Source organism: Panicum hallii, chromosome 1, assembly GCF_002211085.1.
Source record: "Panicum hallii strain FIL2 chromosome 1, PHallii_v3.1, whole genome shotgun sequence".
In the NCBI taxonomy this organism is placed as follows: domain Eukaryota; kingdom Viridiplantae; phylum Streptophyta; class Magnoliopsida; order Poales; family Poaceae; genus Panicum; species Panicum hallii.
In genome coordinates, this window is record NC_038042.1 from 7,249,397 (window position 1) to 7,268,566 (window position 19,170).

Below are 19,170 nucleotides of genomic sequence, written 5' to 3' on the forward strand. Positions count from 1 at the left end.
CTCTTCTGGTAGCACGTGGGTCGGTGATGGCGTTGTAGAAGCAGTCGATGATGTCTTCTTCCGAGATGTTCGCGATGGTGGCGCGGACGTCGAAGAAGCGACGCGTGTAGGATCGCAGGAGCTCGTTGCGTTCTTGCTTGCACTGGGCAAGATCATGTCGAGTTCCCGCACGAGCGATCGCTCCCTGGAAATTGTCGATGAAAACTTTCTTAAGCCGTTCCCAGGAGTCGATTGTGTTGCTGCCGAGACTCTCCAGCCAAGTGAGCGGCGCAGGGTCCAAAGCCATCGGGAAGTAGACGACTTTGGTGATATTTGAGCCCCCTGCGACGTCAATGGCCGTAGAGTAGCAACGAAGCCACTGCTGGGGAGCCTGCTTGCCGTCATACTTGGTGATGCCGATCGGCTTGAAGCCCTCCGGGTACTTGTAGCTGCTGAAACGGGCGGAAAAAGCAGGAAATCGATCGCTACAATCAGTACCTTCATTCTCGACTTCTTCACGGGTCTTGCGCCTGGAAGAAATCACGGTGCGCGCATCGCGGCCTTCATTGATGTGTTGACGCAGATCCTCCGGAGGGAGTCGATGATGGGCTTGTCGTGGCTGACCCCCTTGCGGTGGCTGCTGCCTCCCGCCAGGGGTCTGGCTCTCGCAAGCGTTGTCGTTGCTGGGTTGACGTCGAGGACAGCCGCCAGCCGCTCGGCTGTGGTTCTGACTTCGACTTTCACCCACACGCTCCTCCCTGATAGTAAGCGCCGTGTTGTGTTGATCCAACTGGATCCAAGCCCTCTGCGCGTACAAGAGTGCTTGACGTACCTCCGGGTCATGGCTGCGCTCGAGGATAGCCGTCACCCTGGCGATGTTGGCCACCGGAGTCCGAAACCCCCGTTCGCTGACGGCGGCGAACTCAGGATCGAGCTCACGATGCATAGATCTCCTACGCTCGTTGGCCCTCCTCCGCCGGATTGTGCGGGCCCTGTTTCTGGCCCTCCGCGCTTCACGATCGGCGTCGTTTTCGTCGCCGACGTTGGCTGTGATCTCATCCTCGGAGACCGCTTCAAAGTTGTCGATGGGAAAATCCCCATCGTCCTCGCCTTCTTCGGCCATCAGCACCTGACGGGATGAAAGCTCATGAGAACTTCCGTCGACTAGTTCGGTCGACCCCTCAGCCTCGGTGGCCAACGGCCTGCCTTCTTGAAAAGGCAAGGGCTCGAGGTGGGCCACGAGTCGGCCCTCTGCCTCGAGTAGTTTGGGGGGCGTCATGCCTCTCCAGTACACCACGTGCCCCTCCGGCAGGGGGGTGACCACCAGATCGCTGGTACCGGAACAACCCGAAGCCCCCCGACACGCGGTGGCCTCAAGCTTTCCGGTCTGAAGTAACAAGTCCAGGTCCTTCTCAGACATGGAGAAGGACCCAGAGTCGTGGGCCTCCTGAAGGTTAGTGGCCAAATCGCACAAACCGAGTTGACATCGGCTGTGCTGGTCCTTAGATTGGAACGAATCCAAACCAGGGGGAGTTGACACAATACCAGAAGAAGTCGAAGCTAGATCGGACTCCAACTCGATCTGTACTGCGGAAGCGTGGAGCGGCAAGTTGTCGGGCCCGTCGACGAACTTGTCGAGGTTGCTGCGGAGATCCGCAGCGGAGGTTTTTGGCTTCATGTCGACGAGGAATCGCCGGAAACTGCCCGCACCATCTGCGATGCAGACCCATGAACCAAAAACGAACGTCGTACCCTGAGAGGGAACTGATCTGATGAATCCGAACGATGCCATCGAGCTCGCCGGTGGATCTTCGACGTGCACCCCTACCTGGCGCGCCAGCTGTCGGTGTTTAACCGGCTGCCCACCGCGGGGTATACCCAAGGTGGTAAGTTTTGGGTGAGAGGACGCCGAGATCAGGAACTCGAAGGTGCAAGGAACACAAGACTTAGACAGGTTCGGGCCGCACGGAGCGTAACACCCTACGTCCTGTATGGTTTGTATTGCCTTCTGTATTGAATGACCTAATGATCTTCTTCTTTTTTTAGGGGGGTCCCTGACCTCCCTTATATATCCGAGAGGCCAGGGTTACAAAGATGCTAACCAACCCCCTCCGAGGGATCACACCCAAACTGATCTCGAGTAGATCCTTTCTGTGTTGGTTAGCTCTATCTCCTATTTAAACGGGATAAACAAGAGATAAACAAAACAAATAAGAGACAAGACGGGCTTAATCTCTTAAACTTCGTAACGTGCCCAGCCCGGTGGCCCCGGGTCTGACAACTAGTACTCCTATCTTGTAACCGATTAGTATCCCGTCTCCTGGAGTATATAAAGGAGGTCTGGGGTACCTAAATTGGCAGAGAAACCAAGACAACTCAACATCCAAGCGCAGGGCGCAATATACAAAACCCCAAACAAGACGTAGAGCATTACTTTAATGTGGCGGTCCGAACCTGTCTAAATCTGTATTTTGTGTCCTCGCATTTATCTTCAAGTTTCAGATTCAGCGATCCCTCTCCAAATAATCTTCTACCTTAGAATATTCCTAGGTAGGCTAGCGGTAAAAATATCGACAATGTACGATAGGACCATTTGAGTTTTAGTTGTAGAATATATTCCGAAAATGTAGAAGATTTTTTGATGTACTGGTTGGGAAATTTCTTTTTGTTTAGTCCATACTATATCAATCTGTATAGGTAAATCTAGTTTTGATAGTAGTTCAGTATAAAGTTTATTGGTAATTTCTCTTATTAGATGGTGTGCTAGCCTTAAATGATTATTTCTCTTATTCGATGTGTGTATGTGTTAGCCAATTATTTTTTAACTGAATGATCGTTTCTCTTATTAGATGAATTTTGTTCAGTAGCTTGTTTTGTTAATTGTGTGCAGTCATATGGTTGTTCAGTAGTTTGACTATATTCATATTGTGTGCAATGACTTGCAATGGCAGCAAGAGGTGGTTCTTGGTCGAACTTGTTGTATGATGAGACGGATGTGGAGGCATTTAGCTTACAAATACCAATCGGAGCCATTACTAATCCAACCAGTGGTGGAAAAGGAAGCACCAAACAATTAAGCAACTACACTCAGCAGGAGGACATCCAATTGATAGAGCGCAAACTCGCTTGAGTATGTTGGGATACCATTAAGAAGGAAAGCAGCAAGTTTCAAGCCTTATATGAACAAGTTGAGCGTCGGCATCCAAGCGGCATACCATATAAAGAGCATCCAAGTGCATTTGGGACAGTTGCAAGTATTCATGGACTCCCTTCAAGGACAGCTGCAAGTATTCAAGTTCATGTTCCCGCATGGACTCGCTTCAAGTATTGTCTTGTGTTCAAAGAAACACAAGATCGAATTATTGCACTTTTTCTATGTGGCCCTTGATGCTTTATTCAGATCGAGCAACTTGCATTTTTGGAGCAAACTAAGTTGAACTATTTATGTCACCATAGGAGGATCTATACCTTTTATGTTGAACTATTTATCTATCTACACCAAGTTTGAACTATATGGTGTGCTGGATAATTTCTATATGCATGCGTTTTTATATTGAAATTTTTAAGTTTGAATTATCATGTTTGAAATCACCATTTTTAATATGGTTCATTGCTATGGTTTAAAAATATTTATGTTTGAATTTTAGTGGTGTGATATAAAAGATATATATGGAGAATAGGTTGAAATACAGGAGAAAAGGAAATATGGGCTCAGATCTAGGGGTTCTTGCTGGAGTTTGATGCAAAAAATAGAGCTTCAAAAAGTAGAGGAAACCCTTACTTTTTGGGTAGGGACTCTTATTTAGAAGTTATTGTGGGAGTTGCCCTAAGACCATATATCTAATTTAAGCATAGAACTTAAATAAGGTTTTAAGTAAGATGAAATCTTATGCTTAAGAGTGGTTGTAATTTTTTATGTAAAAAATGCTATCTTTAAATGCAATAGCTCTAGGAATTATATACTTGGCAAACAATACGGTACCTGCCCTCCGACTATGCCCTCTTTATTCAGGTGGCCTAACAATATTATCTTGAGCTATCCATATTAATTTCAAAATTCATACACACCATATAAACCCAATTCATTTTTTTTCATTTGCCATATAAGCCAGCGGGGGCGACCTTTGATGTTTTGGCGAAAAATAAATAATCAATGATCAATAAAAGTTTGACATTTTGGCAAAAGCAACATTGAGCTACGCCTAACTCCAACTGGCTGAAAAATTGGGTAACTTTCAGTTTTACATAAAACGAGTCCCAATTCTATGTTATTTCAAAAAAAGTTTGCAATGAAACAAAAGTATGATTTGTGAAAATTCTATGTTAAGAAGCTGCATTCTGTAGTTTAAACGTCACGGACATTTGTGAAAATGGTAAACAACTTCTCATCGCGACCGGATGGTTGTGATGTGTGTGTGGGACCAAATCCAATTCCTTGTCCGCTCCATGGAGCCCGGCGGCGAGGTTGCCACCAAGCGTCCCAAGCTCTCCTCTGACGTCAGCGCCGGCGCCGGTAGCGAGGACCGCCTCAGCGCCCTCCCGGACGACATCCTGGTACTCATCCTCCGCCACCTCCCCACCACCGCCGCTGCTCGGACCAGCGTCCTCTCCCACCGCTGGCGCCGCATCTGGACCCTCCTCCCGGAGCTCCGCTTTCCTTCTGCCACAGATCCCCACCAGATCGGCCACGCCCTCCAGGTCCACGAGGCGGCCCTCCGGTGCCTCTTCGTCTTGACCCGGGACGCGGGCCCCGACTCCGTGACGGCCTGGCTCCCCGTCGCCGCGCGCCGCCTCTCCGGCTTCCTCTTCTTTCAGAATCTTGAGCGGCAGAGGAGCGCCCAGGAACGCAACGAGGAGGAGGCCGCACAAAGGGGCGCCTTTGAGTTCCCCTGCCTGGAGCGCGCCACCAATGTCTCGCTTCACCTAGGATTCCTGGGCCTCGCCGTGCCGCCCGCCGGCGTGTTCGCTCGGCTCACCGAGCTGTGCCTGTCTCGCGTCCGGTTCCACGCCCCGGGGTTGCTCGGCGACGCCGTTTCCTCGCTGCGGTGCCCGTGCTTGCAGAAGCTCACCGTCCGTGACGCCCGGGGGCTGGACAACCTCGCCATCAATTCCGATTCTCTCCGGCAAGTGGCGCTCTCTGATCTGCGTGGATTGCGGCAGCTCACCATTGTGGCGCCGGCTCTTGAGGACTTTAACATTACGCATTCCTTCTTCCACAATCAGAGTCAGCCGGTTGCCAGCATCTCAGCCCCTCAGCTGGCAACCCTTGAGTGGATGGATCCGTATGACCCAAGCTCCGTCCATCTTGGCGAGATGGAACATCTCCAGTTGCTGAGGCCTTTCTTCTTTCTTGTATATGGACATGAGGGCTGGACACACAATCAATCGTGTTTAAGTCTCTTGCGTCGTTTCAAGTTCATCGAACGTCTTATCCTCACACTGACCTATCTGTGGGTGAGTCCACTTCCTCTCTTATGCAAATTTTCAGTGTGTGCATGTTTTCCTTGCCTGGGCACGGATATGAAAACTGGACACCAATATCCATCCAATTGTGCAATCGGAGCAAGCATTGTCCTAAAGCATCAATGCAATTAACACTAGAACATTATTCTTACATTGACAAGGAAGATAAAATTAAGCACTTAAGGCATACCATATCTAAGCCTTTTTTATTAGAAAACAATGTAGCTTCACTTCAAGTAAGGAATTCCTGGTTGGCTGTTTATCTAACACAAATTGTGGGGATACACAACTTGCTTGCAAACTAGCCATACAATTTTTTTTCTTCATACTCACAGTTAAGTTGTAACAAGCACTTCCTACATGGTAGCAGCAATGGTCACCTTATTAGAGCTAGTGAGCTACGCTGTTGTCTCTTTCTAGTTGTTATATAGGACCCTTCTTTTTATTTTTCTATGACTTGTCATTGACACACAGAACATGGATTACTGTCACTACGTGATGGAGGATATGACAATGCTCCCGGACATCATGATTTTGCATCTGAATGTATTGGCAAATGGACATGCATTTGGGGCCAGTGCATTTCATGTTCTCAGGATGTGTTCTGGTATAAGAAGGCTGGTGCTGGCATTGTTTGCTCCTACTGAGGTGGAGGTAAGGCTATCATTTGTTTATCCAATATGCATTTGTATTTCTTGGCTCACCATGGCCTGATCTGTTAGTGCCCCCTAGGCATTCATTCTTATATTTTTTCCAAAAGTGATGGCTGATAAATTGTTAGAGGTATGTATTTATGCATATGCATAAATGTGTGATTACTCCGTAGTATTGTAGGTTTTTCTGCATCTGTGCCTTTACCTCTTCCCTTTGGGGCTATGCAATACAATTGAGTTACATTTTGTAACACTAATGACAACACTGTGCTCTATAGTTTACAGTTTTGACTGAGTGTTCTACTATTTAGGTTCCTGAATATTTGTTTTTTATTAAATTATTGTCTGTCTGGCAGTGTTTCATTAAAAAAACATACATATGGCAGTGAGCAGCAAATTAACTGAGTTATTGCTTGGGAGGCTTGATCTTGACAACTAGGAGTTAGGAGTTGGTAAATAATATACCAGAGGCAGTTTAGCTAATGCCCATAATTTGTAAAAGGTTCCATACTTGCATGCATTGGATAACCTAAGCCCTATGGTCAATTGAAAATCTTCTTGAACATTATTGACATCATAATCATGTCCGCTATACCACTTTGTCTTAGCTCAGAACAATCATATTGCTGCACATCTGTTGGCTTCGAAGTGATGCCGAGGAGGAATCCTTTTGCAAATCTTGCGTTGTCTTTGATTGCATTTTTGATTATTTGGGCACTCAGATAATTTTTCAAATTTCCTGTCTGTTTATTCCATGCAACAATATCAGTTAATCGTACAGTTACAGTTTTTTGCGTTCCTTGTTCCAGGCACAAACTACGTGCCCACCAGGTTGCATTTGCTGTGAGCAACAAAACTGGGAAACCGAGCCCCTGTTGTTGAATCGCCTCCAGGAAGTAGAAATCATTCGGTTGAGAGGGTCCGAACATGAAGTTACTTTTGTGAAGCAGCTGTTCATTTGGGCAACAGCATTAGAAAAGATGACAGTAACTTTCGACGACTCAGTTACTGAAAGCGTGGCCAAGGAGTTGTCCGAGGTGCTACGAAGCTTCTGTAGGCCAGAAATACACATGGAAATTCACACGTATGAGGACATGATCAAGATGATGTATGCACCCGAAGACATGCACCGGCTTATCGCGATGTTGTCGTAGTTTTCCTCTCTGTTATGTAGTGCAGTGGTTGAGATCATCAAAATGCTACAGCACTTCCTGCTGGCATGCTGAGGAGGTGGAGATCAGTCTTGTTTGGATCATCAATCCAATGACTCTGTAATTGGACATTCGCAAGCCTTTCAGAAAAATGGCCAGGATGATCTTTCACTAGCTGTAGCGATTTCTAAATGGTCTTTTTTCTTTCCAACGCTCAAACCTCATTGTTCAGTTAACCTAATTGATCGTTGAAGTAGCAAATTTTCCCAACAGTAAAAGTTTTACTGTTCCAGTATCCAGTACTGCAACTCAACGTTCTTCCGTATTTTGAGAGATACCTCTCCGTCCTAAATTATTATTAGTCTTTTTGACTTTTTTGACTTATCTAGATGTATAGTTTTTATTATGCATATAGATATATTATGTCTATGTACGTAGCAAAATTTATGTATCTAGAAAAGCTAAAATGATTAATAATTTAGGATGGATGGAGTAAAAATTTGTTTCCCAATGAAGATAATTGGATCGTTGAAGCTGACATGCAGGAAAGAAAAAAGAATTGAAACGCCCGCCTCCACCGCCGACGGGCTTACCGCCGGCCAACCTCCCTCTACGATCCGAGAATAAGGAAACCCACCCAAGCTAAACTACCTTGAGTTCACTAATCAATAATCACTCCGTAACCTGAAATCCATCCAGTTTTTAGACGTATGCAAGGTATAGGTATGAAAATATGATCCCCCAACTGGAGGCTATTCACAGCAACGCACGTGCAGTCACGTCGCGTAAGGCCAACGACAGCCCCTGCTCCCGCCACCGTCAACCTTCCTCATCTCCGGCAGCGGCAGCTGCCGGAGACGCTGTCCTACCATCCATCACCATCGTCGAGTTACTCCGCCCCCACCCTAGTCCTGGCTCACCGGTTGTCTATCCGACCGACGGCGACCGGCGTCTCCTGCCACCTTGCCGCACCGCCCACTCAACCTGCCGCCATATGCCGCCATTGTCGGTTGTACCTACCGCTCCCACCTCTGCCGGCCACTGGAAGACCCCCTCCCCGAACTCGAGCCGCCGCTGCGCGAGGTAGAAGAAGAGGAGTTCGGCCCCACCTGTCGGCGACGTCGCGTGGCTTCTGCGACTTCTCGTCATTCATAAACAATTTGTCGGACAGTATTAGTATCCCCGAGACGAAGCACAAGCCTTGCAAGGATAATTCATTTCCGCATGTATTTCCATAAGGAAGAAGCAAAGCCCAGCTCAACTATAACTATTTTTTTGAGAGGCCCAACTATTACTAAAACAGCGAGTATTCAGCCCACTATCACCTCGGCCCACTTACCATTGGATTCCCTATTGGGCCAACGCGTCGTTAACGCAGACGGAACCACGATTATTTTCCGATCAATCCCCGAAACCCCTTGCTCAGCTTGTTCTGTCGTCTCGGCCTTCGCCTCGCTCTCCATCCATCCCCTGCCCTTGCCATCACCTCCGTCCCAAACTCCCAAATCCGCGGCGACCTCAACAGAAAAATAAAAGCCGCCTCCTTTACCAAACGCAGAAGCAAAATTCGCGGATTGCCCCACCCGATCGCCGGCGAATCGACCCGACGCGGCCCGACCGAACGGCCCATGGCCGGAACCGAGCGGCCCCACCGCCCGATCGACCCGCCGCGGCCGGGCGCCGGCGCCGGCGACTCGCCGGCGAGGTGGGACGACGACTGCGACCGCGTCGAAGGCCTGGCGGTGAGCTCCCCCACCTTCCTTCCCTCACCCGGTTTCGTCTCTGAGAAGTCTGGTTGCGTGTACGGTTCGTTTAGCCGAGATGAGATGAGTTGGTCCTGCTGAGGAGCTCGTAGGTTGTTCCGGGCTAAAAATAGGGGGATTTCGGGTGCATTGCTTGGCGCCAACTTAGGATGCTCCAATTGGTTATTAGGGTTATGCGAGGAGCGAAAAGTTTCAAGTATTTATGGGCGCGTGTGGCTTGTGCTGCGCGGTGTTTGGGGGGGGGGGGGGGGGGGGGGGGCGGGGTGGGAAGAAAAAAAAAATCCAAAATTGCTTTGCTAGGTTTTGTTTTTTAGCATGTGTTTCGACGCTAGAGCCGTGCTGAGATGGAGTGGACTAGTTATGGTCTTTTCTGGCTGGAGTTGAAGTCTAAGTACGATCAATCAATCAGCTTTCCCGGACCGAGTTTCTGTTATGGCTCAATTTTGCTTTCCTAATATAGGGACTCCACATATTTGACCAAGAGGAAGAAGAGTCACCAGCCAAAAATGGCACAGCCAACAGCCATGATACAACCGAAACTTTCATAGAGACAGAACCAGGAAAGTGTTTCTATGATGAACCGCTTCATGAGCATACAGGCATCTGGGTGCCTGTTTCTGTCCCTCCCATGACGGCGCAGGACCGTGAGGAGTGGCACAGGGGGTTTGGTTGCAATGGCGGGTACTTCCCGGAAGAAGAGTTTAGCTGGGAGCTGGATGAAGAGAATAAAGAGATGACAATGTGGGATGTGTTTGCCGATATGGTTGTTGCGGCAAAAGATAAAGTGATATCTGCTGCAACATATGATTTTGGGAGGTGCGGGATGTCAGTGGTATCCAACTTCTTTCTCCAAGAAGCCTGGAAGGATATGGCGCAAACACTTGCAGATGCCAATGCTGGTATTGCAAACGAGCTACTTGAGACAGAGCCAACAAAGTGGTTGCCTGACAGTGCTGCTACCTCTTGCATGCTCTGCGGCGTGCGGTTTCATCCTATAATGTGCTCTCGCCATCATTGTCGTTTCTGTGGTGGAGTATTTTGTAATGGTTGTACAAAGGGTAGAAGCTTAATGCCTCCAAAATTTAGGACTTCAGAACCTCAAAGGGTTTGTGATGTATGTGGAGTGCGGCTTGAGAGTATACAACCGCAATTGATGAATCAGATCAGCCGTGCGTCTCAACTTCCAACTCGGGATGTGACAGACCTGAGTACCTTGAGGTCATGGTTGAACTTCCCTTGGGCACACACAATGGAATATGAGATATACAAAGCTGCAAATTCTTTACGCAGCTACTGCAAGGTATGCCTTTTTCTTTTTTGGCTTACTTTTGACTAATCAGTTCAATATGTTTCCTTGTGCTTCTCTTTACCACTTGATTTATCATGTTTTCTTCTTATTAAATGTTAAACTTAAGTGTCGATGTTTGACACCAAATGCTGATATGATTTGTAATGCTACAGCAATTTTTGTATTAGTACGTTGTTTTTGATAAATTGACATCAGGAAAAGTGGATTCGCATATTACTGTCTGCAGAACTGCTGATTTGTCCATTGCTCTGAGCCTGTCAGGGGTACGGTACTATCAAAATTATTTTCTTTCATGTAATTCAGGTGGGAGGACTGAAGCCAGAAAAGGCTATCCCTGATGCTATTCTTAGACAAGCAAAAGGTTTTGCTATAGTTACTGTAGTAAAGGTCGGGATGATGGTTACATATAAGCTTGGTACTGGGTTGGTTGTTGCTCGAAGGGTCGATGGCTCCTGGTCACCTCCTTCAGCAATCTCCACCTGTGGTGTTGGATATGGAGCTCAGGTGACAGATTTTCAAGTTTCCTTTACATGGAAGGACTTCTTGTATCGAACTAGCACTTTCTAACAAATCAGATATTTCCTTGATTCTCCCATCAGGCTGGAGGTGAGATAGCTGACTTCATCATTGTGCTGAGGAATACGGATGCCATCAGAACATTCAGTGGAAAGGCACATCTATCTGTTGGTGCTGGTGTTAGCGCTTCTGCTGGTCATGTCGGACGAGTAGCTGAGGCTGACTTCCGTGCTGGTGATGGTGGCTATGCTGCATGTTACACATACAGTTGTAGCAAAGGTATGTTTCAAATTGCTATTAGCTGTAAGCCTGTGACTACAGTCCATGTAGTTAATATGGGAAACAGTTAACACATTCAATTTTGAAGGCATTTTTATTGTTAGAGGCAGTATGCGATACTGACTTAGTTTGCTGATGGTACTGGTAGTTTTTTTTTTGAGACAAATGGTACTGGTAGTTTAAGCAGTTAATAGTTTCTTAATGAAAAGTTGAAGAGATACAATTTTTTCATGCAAATTAGAGAGAAGTGCATTACATTACAAAGTTTTAACTTTTAAGCCTGCTAATTCATACAAATAAAAGGTGCATTACACCCTGTTTGCTTTGAGGAGATTCTATCTTTATCCCTCTAAAACTTAGTTTTTTTTAATATATAATTCTGATGCTCAAATTGCCACCAGAGAGGTGGTCAAGTTTTGAGGTACCATGGGCTTGTTCTTGTTTTGCAAGGGTAGTGTGGACATCAGCAATGCTAAAGGCCTTATGATAAGCTTTAGGAAGCTGGGAGCGTTGGGTAATTTCTGTCACAAGGCCAAGACAGAAGAGTTGATGCTGTTGGGGTGTGAAATCAACCAAATAATTGAATAAAAGATACTATCTCAAAACCAAAATATATACATTGACCAGTGTTTGCTAGATATTTTTGGTGCTACTCGCAAGCAGTAAATATGCCGTGTTGCACAGCAACTTTTTTTTAAAAAAAAAGAACAGTTGTTAGATTTTAATTGTAGCTTGTTAAGCCCATTTTAAATGACAATGACTTCATCATATGGATTTGGTGGTGCTTGTAGTTGACTATAGAAATGAGCATTACCTTAAAAAAAGATAGAAATGAGTGGCTAAGGTATACCCCATTGGTTCATTCATGCAATCTGCTTAGTGACATCTTTATTTTGATAACAATAATGCATTACTTAATTCATTGCAAGTGCTTGTTGGTTAATAAGTTTGATCAAATAGACCTATTACTGATTTTTTCTCTGAAACCACTTATTATGTATATCATGTCTTCTTTGTCAGGTGCCTTTGTGGGCTGTGCATTCAATGGCAGCATAGTATCAACTCGAGACACAGAGAACGCTCGATTTTACGGTGGCCCTGTCAAGGCCACTGACATCCTTCTGGGATCCATGGCCAGGCCACCTGCAGCCTCCCCTCTGTACAAAGCTCTGTCAGAACTGATGGACAGGGTTGGGAAGTAACCCTCTCCTTCTTTAGGCATCTGGCATGCCATGGCCGCCTCCTTGTAAATACATTCAGGGCTTCAGATTCGCGCTCATCACACATTCATTGGAAGCGACTCCGCAACTGTACAGTACACCATTCTTCAACACATCAAAGGCTCTCTTCCTTCATCAGTGTTTAGTGGGTTCCAACAACAAACCCACTCTGTAAATACTTGTACATTGGATTGACAATTGCAACATGATATGAAAGAGAAAAAGCTTATTCTCCTTGCTCATCTTGTCCTTGTTGGATACATGCCTGTTTCTGATCAGTTGTGTGGAACTGTTTCCCGAGTGACTTTCCTCTATGACTGGTTTTCGGTTGCCTGCAGCTTTTATTTATTCCATCAGTGTGCATGTGAATGCCCTCCATCCCATCTGTGCCTCATGCCGCTTGAATTTGTGCAGGTGCAGCTCCTCCTTGGGAACTCAGGGGTTCTCCACCCCTGACTAGATCCGCAGTCCAGGGCACTAACGTAATTCTGTGATGCTTCTCTGCTGTGCAGTGTAGTAGTATGCACTATGCAGTGGGCAACTTATCTTGCCCGTGCAGTACAGCAATTGAACAAATGATAGCCCTGTTCTTCTGACAACCCATAAGACACAGCGAAACAAATCTGTAACATGGAAAATTGCAGGAAAACTAAAAGTTTCAGAAGCAAGATTCTGTCAGCACCAAGATTTGAAGAACTTAGTCGATTTGAGAACCCCAGTCTGAGTATCTTTGTCGAGGCAATTACCTACAGGCCACTGAAACAAACAAATGGAGATGCCTCCCGTGCCACTGAGAACGTTGTTATGCCACCCATGCCATCGCTTCAATTTTTTTGTTCCTTCCTCGCCACTTCCGTCGTAGGATCGTGAAAATGGCTGTTAAGTGCAGCTGGAAGAGTCACTTTTGCCCTTGTCCCCACATGTCAAATTCGTGGGCGCTATGCCGCTAACCTTGCTCCCTGTATCCCCGCCGCGCCGAGTACGGCAGCATGCTGCGTGCCCTGCAGTGGCCACCGGTTCCACCGCACCACCGCCATCCACATGGTGCCCACGACTTGCCCGCTGCGTCCTGCCCGCAAAGACGACACCCATTCCACCTTCCAATTGAGTCCCGCTGCGATGCAGGTGTCCGAGCAGGAGGGAGGCTGTCATCTCCTTCCGTGCCTCCTCGCCTCCGCCCCGGCCGGTGCTGGTAGAGGCGGCCGTAGAGGAGCCTAGGTCTGACAGGCTTAGGAATCTGCCGCTCACGATGAGCTCCAGCTCTAGCGGCTTGAAGCCCATATGATTGGAAGAGAAGAGAAGGGGACAGTATCAGATTGGGTGGGAAGACAGGGGGAGGGGAGGAGGCGATGCAACTCACATGGGAAAGCAGACAGCAGCGCGAGGTAGAAGACGGGGGTAAAATTGGTACTGCAAAATTTTTTTGTTGCCGTTTCATTGAAATCAGACGGCGATGGTGCCCAGGGAAAATAAAATAAAATGAAACGATGGCACAGTAGGAATTGTAACTTTTTCAATGATAGATAAAGAATTTCGAACTTTTCTAGTGGCTCGTGGGGAATTATCTTGAAAGGCACAACACTACGTACTGAACTCATGGTCGTCAGGCAGTGTAGCATACACAGCACAAAACATTAGGGGTTACAACTGAAAACTAAAGAGATATATTTTTTCAACTTACAAAAAAAGCAACTTAGAAAAGAGATGATCTTATTTTTTTGCCAAACTTAGTACAACATAAGAGATGATTAGCCAAATTAAAGCACATACAGCACACCACATAACTTAACATAAATGAAAATTTCAAATTAGATAATCCAACAGTCTGACACTAGCTCCATGGTTACATGAAGACATCACTCTCCTTACCATGTCTGCTTACCTTTTCATTTCCTGACAGCTAAAACGGAATGTAAATTTTGTTTTTGAAATAAAAGGATAACTTTTTTGTTTGGAAATTAAAGGATAACTGATGATGGTGAGATAGGCTAAGCTATTAAGTTAATGCCAGTCTGCCTGAGACTAAACTACGCTGAGTCCCTATAAAGGTAGCTTCCCATCAGCTCACGCGCGTCATCTTGTTGCATGCAGCAGGTCGGCGAGCTCAGGCGCGGTCGGCGCGGGTCCTCGAGTTCCCCAGGGTCAGCTCCAGGGCGTCCTCGTCGGCGTAGTCCTGGCTTACTGCCTCCCCCTCCCACGCGAACGAGAACTCGCGCGGCGCCATCTCCACGTCGCCTCCGCCGCCGGCTCGGGCTGCCGGCGCAGGCGCCGCCCACTGGCCGCCGCTGCCCTGCACCGGCCCCGGAGCGCGCAGCATAGAGGAGGGAGCCCCGGCAACAAACAAAGACGGGCGGACCGGCGTCCCGAGGGGGCTGTAGGCCCGCACCCTGTTGTTATTGGCGGCTGCGGCTGCAGCGGCGGCGGCGGTGGATCTCTGGATCCCCGCCAGCAGCCTCATCGGGTCGACCGCATTTGCGACCGGGGCCCCGCCGCTGACGGGGCTCGGCGGCATGGTGATGGGCATGGGCCGCTGCTGGGAGGCGTAGAGGCTGAGGCCGGCGGCCCGGCGCGGCTGCAGGTTGGAGGCGCCGGCAGCAGCGTTGTTTTCCGCGGCCCAGCGCGCCAACATGCTCTGCGGCGGGGAGCCGTTCTGCGGCGTCACCGGCGCGCTGGACGAGCTCGCGCCACCGTCCGGCGCGCCGGGCAGCCTCCTGAACCAGTCGGCGAGGCCGTGGCTGCCGGCCTCGGCCCTGCCGGCGGCGCCGTAGAAGAGGCCGCCCCCGCCGCCCAGCGTGAGGTAGGGGGACCCCGAGCCCAGGCCGTAGGGGGCTGTCGGGGTCACGGGGTAGGACGAGCCGGGGCTCACCGGAGCAGACCCGCCAAAGCCACCACGCATATGAGGCGGAGGCCTGCATCCCTGAAACACGTGCAAAACGAACACCTTCACAAATCTTGGCTTTGGCTTTCACACAGATGAACAATCACGAATCTAAAAATGCAAACGTATAGAGCATGCATGCATGAATCAAAACTAGCTAAGAATCTAAATGTTCAGAAAATTCTAACACTCCTCGTCAGCCTTAAACGTGCATGAAACAAAGATGGATGATCGTCTAGAATGCAAATCAAGCCCTGGCTTTCTTTGATGACCATATAGATCTATCTGCCTATATATGACCACACCACTACCTTTTTGTATCATGAATCTGCCCTTTTTTCTGCACATGAACAGATAAACTATACTGCCCAATCATAGTAGGACAAATCAGCAACCAGAAACAGTACAGGAGATACTACGAAACTGTACTAACAAATATGCAACTCCAGGAGATTGCAAATGGATAGGGCATCATCTAGCAAGCTTTTGAAAAGATGTCACTGCTGCATTCGTTTTGTCAGGGCAAACAAAAGAAATCCAAAATGGAAAGAAAAGTTTTGGAGCTTTGTGGTAGGCATGCAAGACCACGCTATTTTCTCAGCCTTGATTCTACCATTAAGAAGAAAACTGGCATAGCATCACCCGTTCACACTACATCTAATAACTGAAGCAGCAACAACACGAGAACACGCATGGAAAAACACAAACAGAGAGATCAAGAAGAACGATAACAAGCTTCAGTCATTGTGGACTTGTGGTGTGCAGTAACGGGCATGTTGGCTTTTGACAGAGCTGTCACCGACGTACGTGATGCTAGCTCTGGCCGCCGCCTTGTCGCACAGCCACACAAGAGGAGAGACGAAGCTTCTCCAATCTCAGAAGAAAGGAGCACGCGCACCACAAGCTCGCAAAAAAAACAAAAAAGCCACTGGAACAGCAGGCAGATGACGAGGAACGAACTGCAAGGGAAAGGAAATCTTGGATCTTCGCGGAAACAAAAAGGACGTATGTGGAAAGGAATGCTGGCTTGCAACCGTTGACAGGTGCAAACAACAGCTCGATCTACAAAGGCGAAGCAATGCAGGAACAGCAAGAAATCCATCGACGAAAATGAAACAAAAAAAAATCGCTCTACAAAATCGATCGCGAGCAAAGAACAGAAACGGGAGGGAGAGCAGGGCGAGCGGCCGGAGCCGAGCGAGTATACCCTGCGGTAGGTGGTGCCGTCGGCCTCGACGATCCAGCCGGCCTCGTCGCAGAGCGCCCTGAGCACCTCGTTGTTGTCGCAGTGCCTGGGGAGGATGTAGTTGCCGTGGGCGCGCAGGCCGGAGAAGATCCTCGACGTCACCATACGGCGGCGGCGCTCCCGGCGCCGGTTGTTCTCCCGCTCCTTGGACGAGGGCACCCTCACCGGCGCCATCGATCCCCTGGCCCCGCACCCGTTCCCAGCCCCCCCGTTCCCTTTTCCCTTGTCGCCGCCACCGCCGCTACTCCCTCCCGCTCCAGCACCCGCACCCGCACCCGCACCCACCATTCCTTCTCCGTTCATCGTGCTGCTTCCCTCTCGCTAGCTCAGAGCTCGAGAAGCTTACGAGCAAGCTGATGCTGGAGGTGGTGGTGCTGATGCCTGGCTCGCCGGCTGGCCCCTCAGCTTTATAGCGCCGCACCTGTGACTCTCATCGACTCGAGTTTACCGTCATGCCCTCGGGTGGGGTACCCACACAAAGACCAGATGGGCGCCAGGGGCGGGAAGGTAATTAAGTTGGCTGCTAGTCCATCACAGCCAATTTTTAGCAGTGCTGTATTACCGTCTTAATTACCTGCCAAGGATGGACGGCAAAGTAGTGATCTGGTTCGACTGCCAGTTTTAGAAGAGCTGCGCAATCATTAGGGGTTTAGCTTTACGGCCGTGGCCGGCGGCACCTGGTGACGTTGGAACCGGTGGTAAGACCGGTTCAGGCTGGTTCATTGTCAGAACAAGTGAACAACCAATGGTTACAGTGTGAGGACGTCTAGGGTTTAGTCCGAGGCACGGTTTCGCAATCGTGCAGAGTAACCGTAAGATACGTGCCGGTTTGATTCGATAAAAAGGCATTATCTTTTGCATGTAGTAACACACCTCTCGCTGAAATGCCAATAGTAATGGAGACCTAGGGGCAAATACGTCACAAAATTTACGTCGTGTGGTGTAATTGGAAAGCATGTATTTGGAGTAACCGCCAGGTACGTGCGGGTTTGATTTGATAAGAAACCAATTTTTTTGCACGGTTGGATTCCTCGAAAGCGATAATAACGCCTCTCACCGATATGCTAGTAGTAACGGAGACTCAGGGACAAAAGCGTCACAAAAATTACATGGAGCGGTATTATCGGAAAGAATGTATCTGGAGTAACTGCCAGTACGGGTTTGATTGGATAAAAAACTGTATCTTTTGCATGGTTGGATTCCTCGAGGTGATATTAACACGCCTTTCACCGAAATGCCAATGTAATGGAGATTCTGGGACAAAAGTGTCACGAATTTACGCCGTGTGGCATTCTAGGAAAGAATGGATTCTTGACTAAAGATTTGTGTTATCATGCATGGTTGTTTCTTGTACATTTATGCGACGGAAAATCATTACGGGATGCGTATATGCGCATCCGTGATATTGCAAAAAGATCCCTTTCTTGAATTAGACATTGGTCAAAACCACTTTTGGAAAATCGAATGTGTACAGCACATGCTCATCAACTGTAGTTGTGGTTATGCTGTAACAGAAATACAGAATGATCCTCATGATCACAATGAAAATGAATATTTATGCGACCCGGGAGCTACCACCATACGTGCACAACAATAAGCTAGTACCAGTCGTGTATAATCAAATATTTTTTGGAACAATACGGTTACTTTCATCCGTGTGAATCGACAAGTTGACAAAGATACTGGTACCATAGCCTCAAATGAGTCATTGCTTGCATGGCCGAAGGATTCAGCATCCACCATGGTTCTTATTTACATGGTAACTACAGCCGTAGCAACCTGATGGCATTGGCCTAATGATGGAAGAACCATACTCGCGTGCAGGACAATGCAGTTACAACCGTTTATCCATTATTACATTATTCATGAAATACCGGTATATATGTGTGATTATATTATTTATGAAATGCAGATTTATCTAGATCATTTAGCTTATTACTTGCATAGTCCGAAAATTCAGAAGATTTGTTACATTTTTTTTCACAAGACGAGTCGGACTATCCTCGTGACCAAAGCATAAATAAACGTTGATACAACCATGGATCTACAACCACACGTGTATTTCAATAGTGTACATGTAGATGCACAACTAGTGTTAATAACAAAGGCAGCTACTCCCATCTTTGTGGCAGAGTAGATGTGCGCAACAATAAAATTACCATCATCTTTATCGTGGAACGAATGTGCGCAACAATGCAATTACTACTACTATATGTGTGAAGTTTGGATGATGATGAAAAAAATTGGTATCTCTAATTAATCTAATTCATTACTTGCGTATCATTGCATAATCATGCTAACGAGGTAACTATAATTGTAACATCTTTGAGCATCAATAAAGCAGGTAAAACAGTCATAGCGTTTGCATGCATGAGCATATAATTACTACTACGCATACGTAAACATGGCTTTATTGGTGGCATTACTTCCAAGAAATAGAAAAGTTGCATTCCTACTTTTAAAGGAGAACAATGCTGGTTCTACGTACTTTATATATGACTATGTACAGTTGAGATGTTGATATTATAACCTAGATTACTGGTTGCATGGCTCAAATATCCGAAATGCATTGAAATTCGTGCTGTAACAAACAACCTAATGTCACTTTATGTAACAAAGCGTGGACGAAATGTTAAGAGTAACTATAACGTGTTCACAATAATGTAAATACTTATCAAAATGGGAAAATTAAATAATGGTAGAAGTCTGATAT

General features: G+C 47.4%; 3 protein-coding genes across 5 annotated transcripts; 2 read left to right on the forward strand and 1 right to left on the reverse strand.

Moving 5' to 3' along the window:
* The first annotated feature begins 4,338 nt into the window (after positions 1-4,338).
* On the forward strand, positions 4,339-7,541 carry LOC112893819 (putative F-box/FBD/LRR-repeat protein At5g22670). The gene is made up of 3 exons (XM_025961357.1): positions 4,339-5,433; positions 5,917-6,096; positions 6,905-7,541. The coding sequence occupies exons 1-3, from the start codon at positions 4,378-4,380 to the stop codon at positions 7,247-7,249; spliced, it is 1,581 nt and encodes a 526-aa protein (XP_025817142.1). The 5' UTR covers positions 4,339-4,377; the 3' UTR covers positions 7,250-7,541.
* A 1,099-nt stretch (positions 7,542-8,640) lies between these two features.
* On the forward strand, positions 8,641-12,575 carry LOC112874249. 3 transcript variants are annotated; one of them, XR_003224922.1, is made up of 6 exons: positions 8,641-8,988; positions 9,470-10,309; positions 10,622-10,822; positions 10,918-11,113; positions 11,564-11,627; positions 12,134-12,184. XR_003224922.1 is itself a non-coding variant. In XM_025937483.1 (6 exons), exons 1-5 carry the CDS (start codon positions 8,875-8,877, stop codon positions 11,598-11,600), a joined length of 1,437 nt encoding a protein of 478 aa, XP_025793268.1. In that variant the 5' UTR covers positions 8,641-8,874; the 3' UTR covers positions 11,601-11,627; positions 12,134-12,270. The 3 variants fall into 3 exon arrangements, 2 of the variants coding, with proteins under 2 accessions (XP_025793268.1, XP_025793258.1); XM_025937483.1 differs by having other exon boundaries at positions 11,515-11,627; positions 12,134-12,270; XM_025937473.1 differs by lacking the exon at positions 11,564-11,627 and having other exon boundaries at positions 8,645-8,988; positions 12,134-12,575.
* Positions 12,576-14,437: 1,862 nt separating this feature from the next.
* Positions 14,438-16,631, reverse strand: LOC112895342 (protein BZR1 homolog 4-like). The gene is made up of 2 exons (XM_025963299.1): positions 16,419-16,631; positions 14,438-15,250 (listed from the first exon to the last, which is right to left on the reverse strand). Exons 1-2 carry the CDS (start codon positions 16,629-16,631, stop codon positions 14,438-14,440), a joined length of 1,026 nt encoding a protein of 341 aa, XP_025819084.1.
* Positions 16,632-19,170: the final 2,539 nt, after the last annotated feature.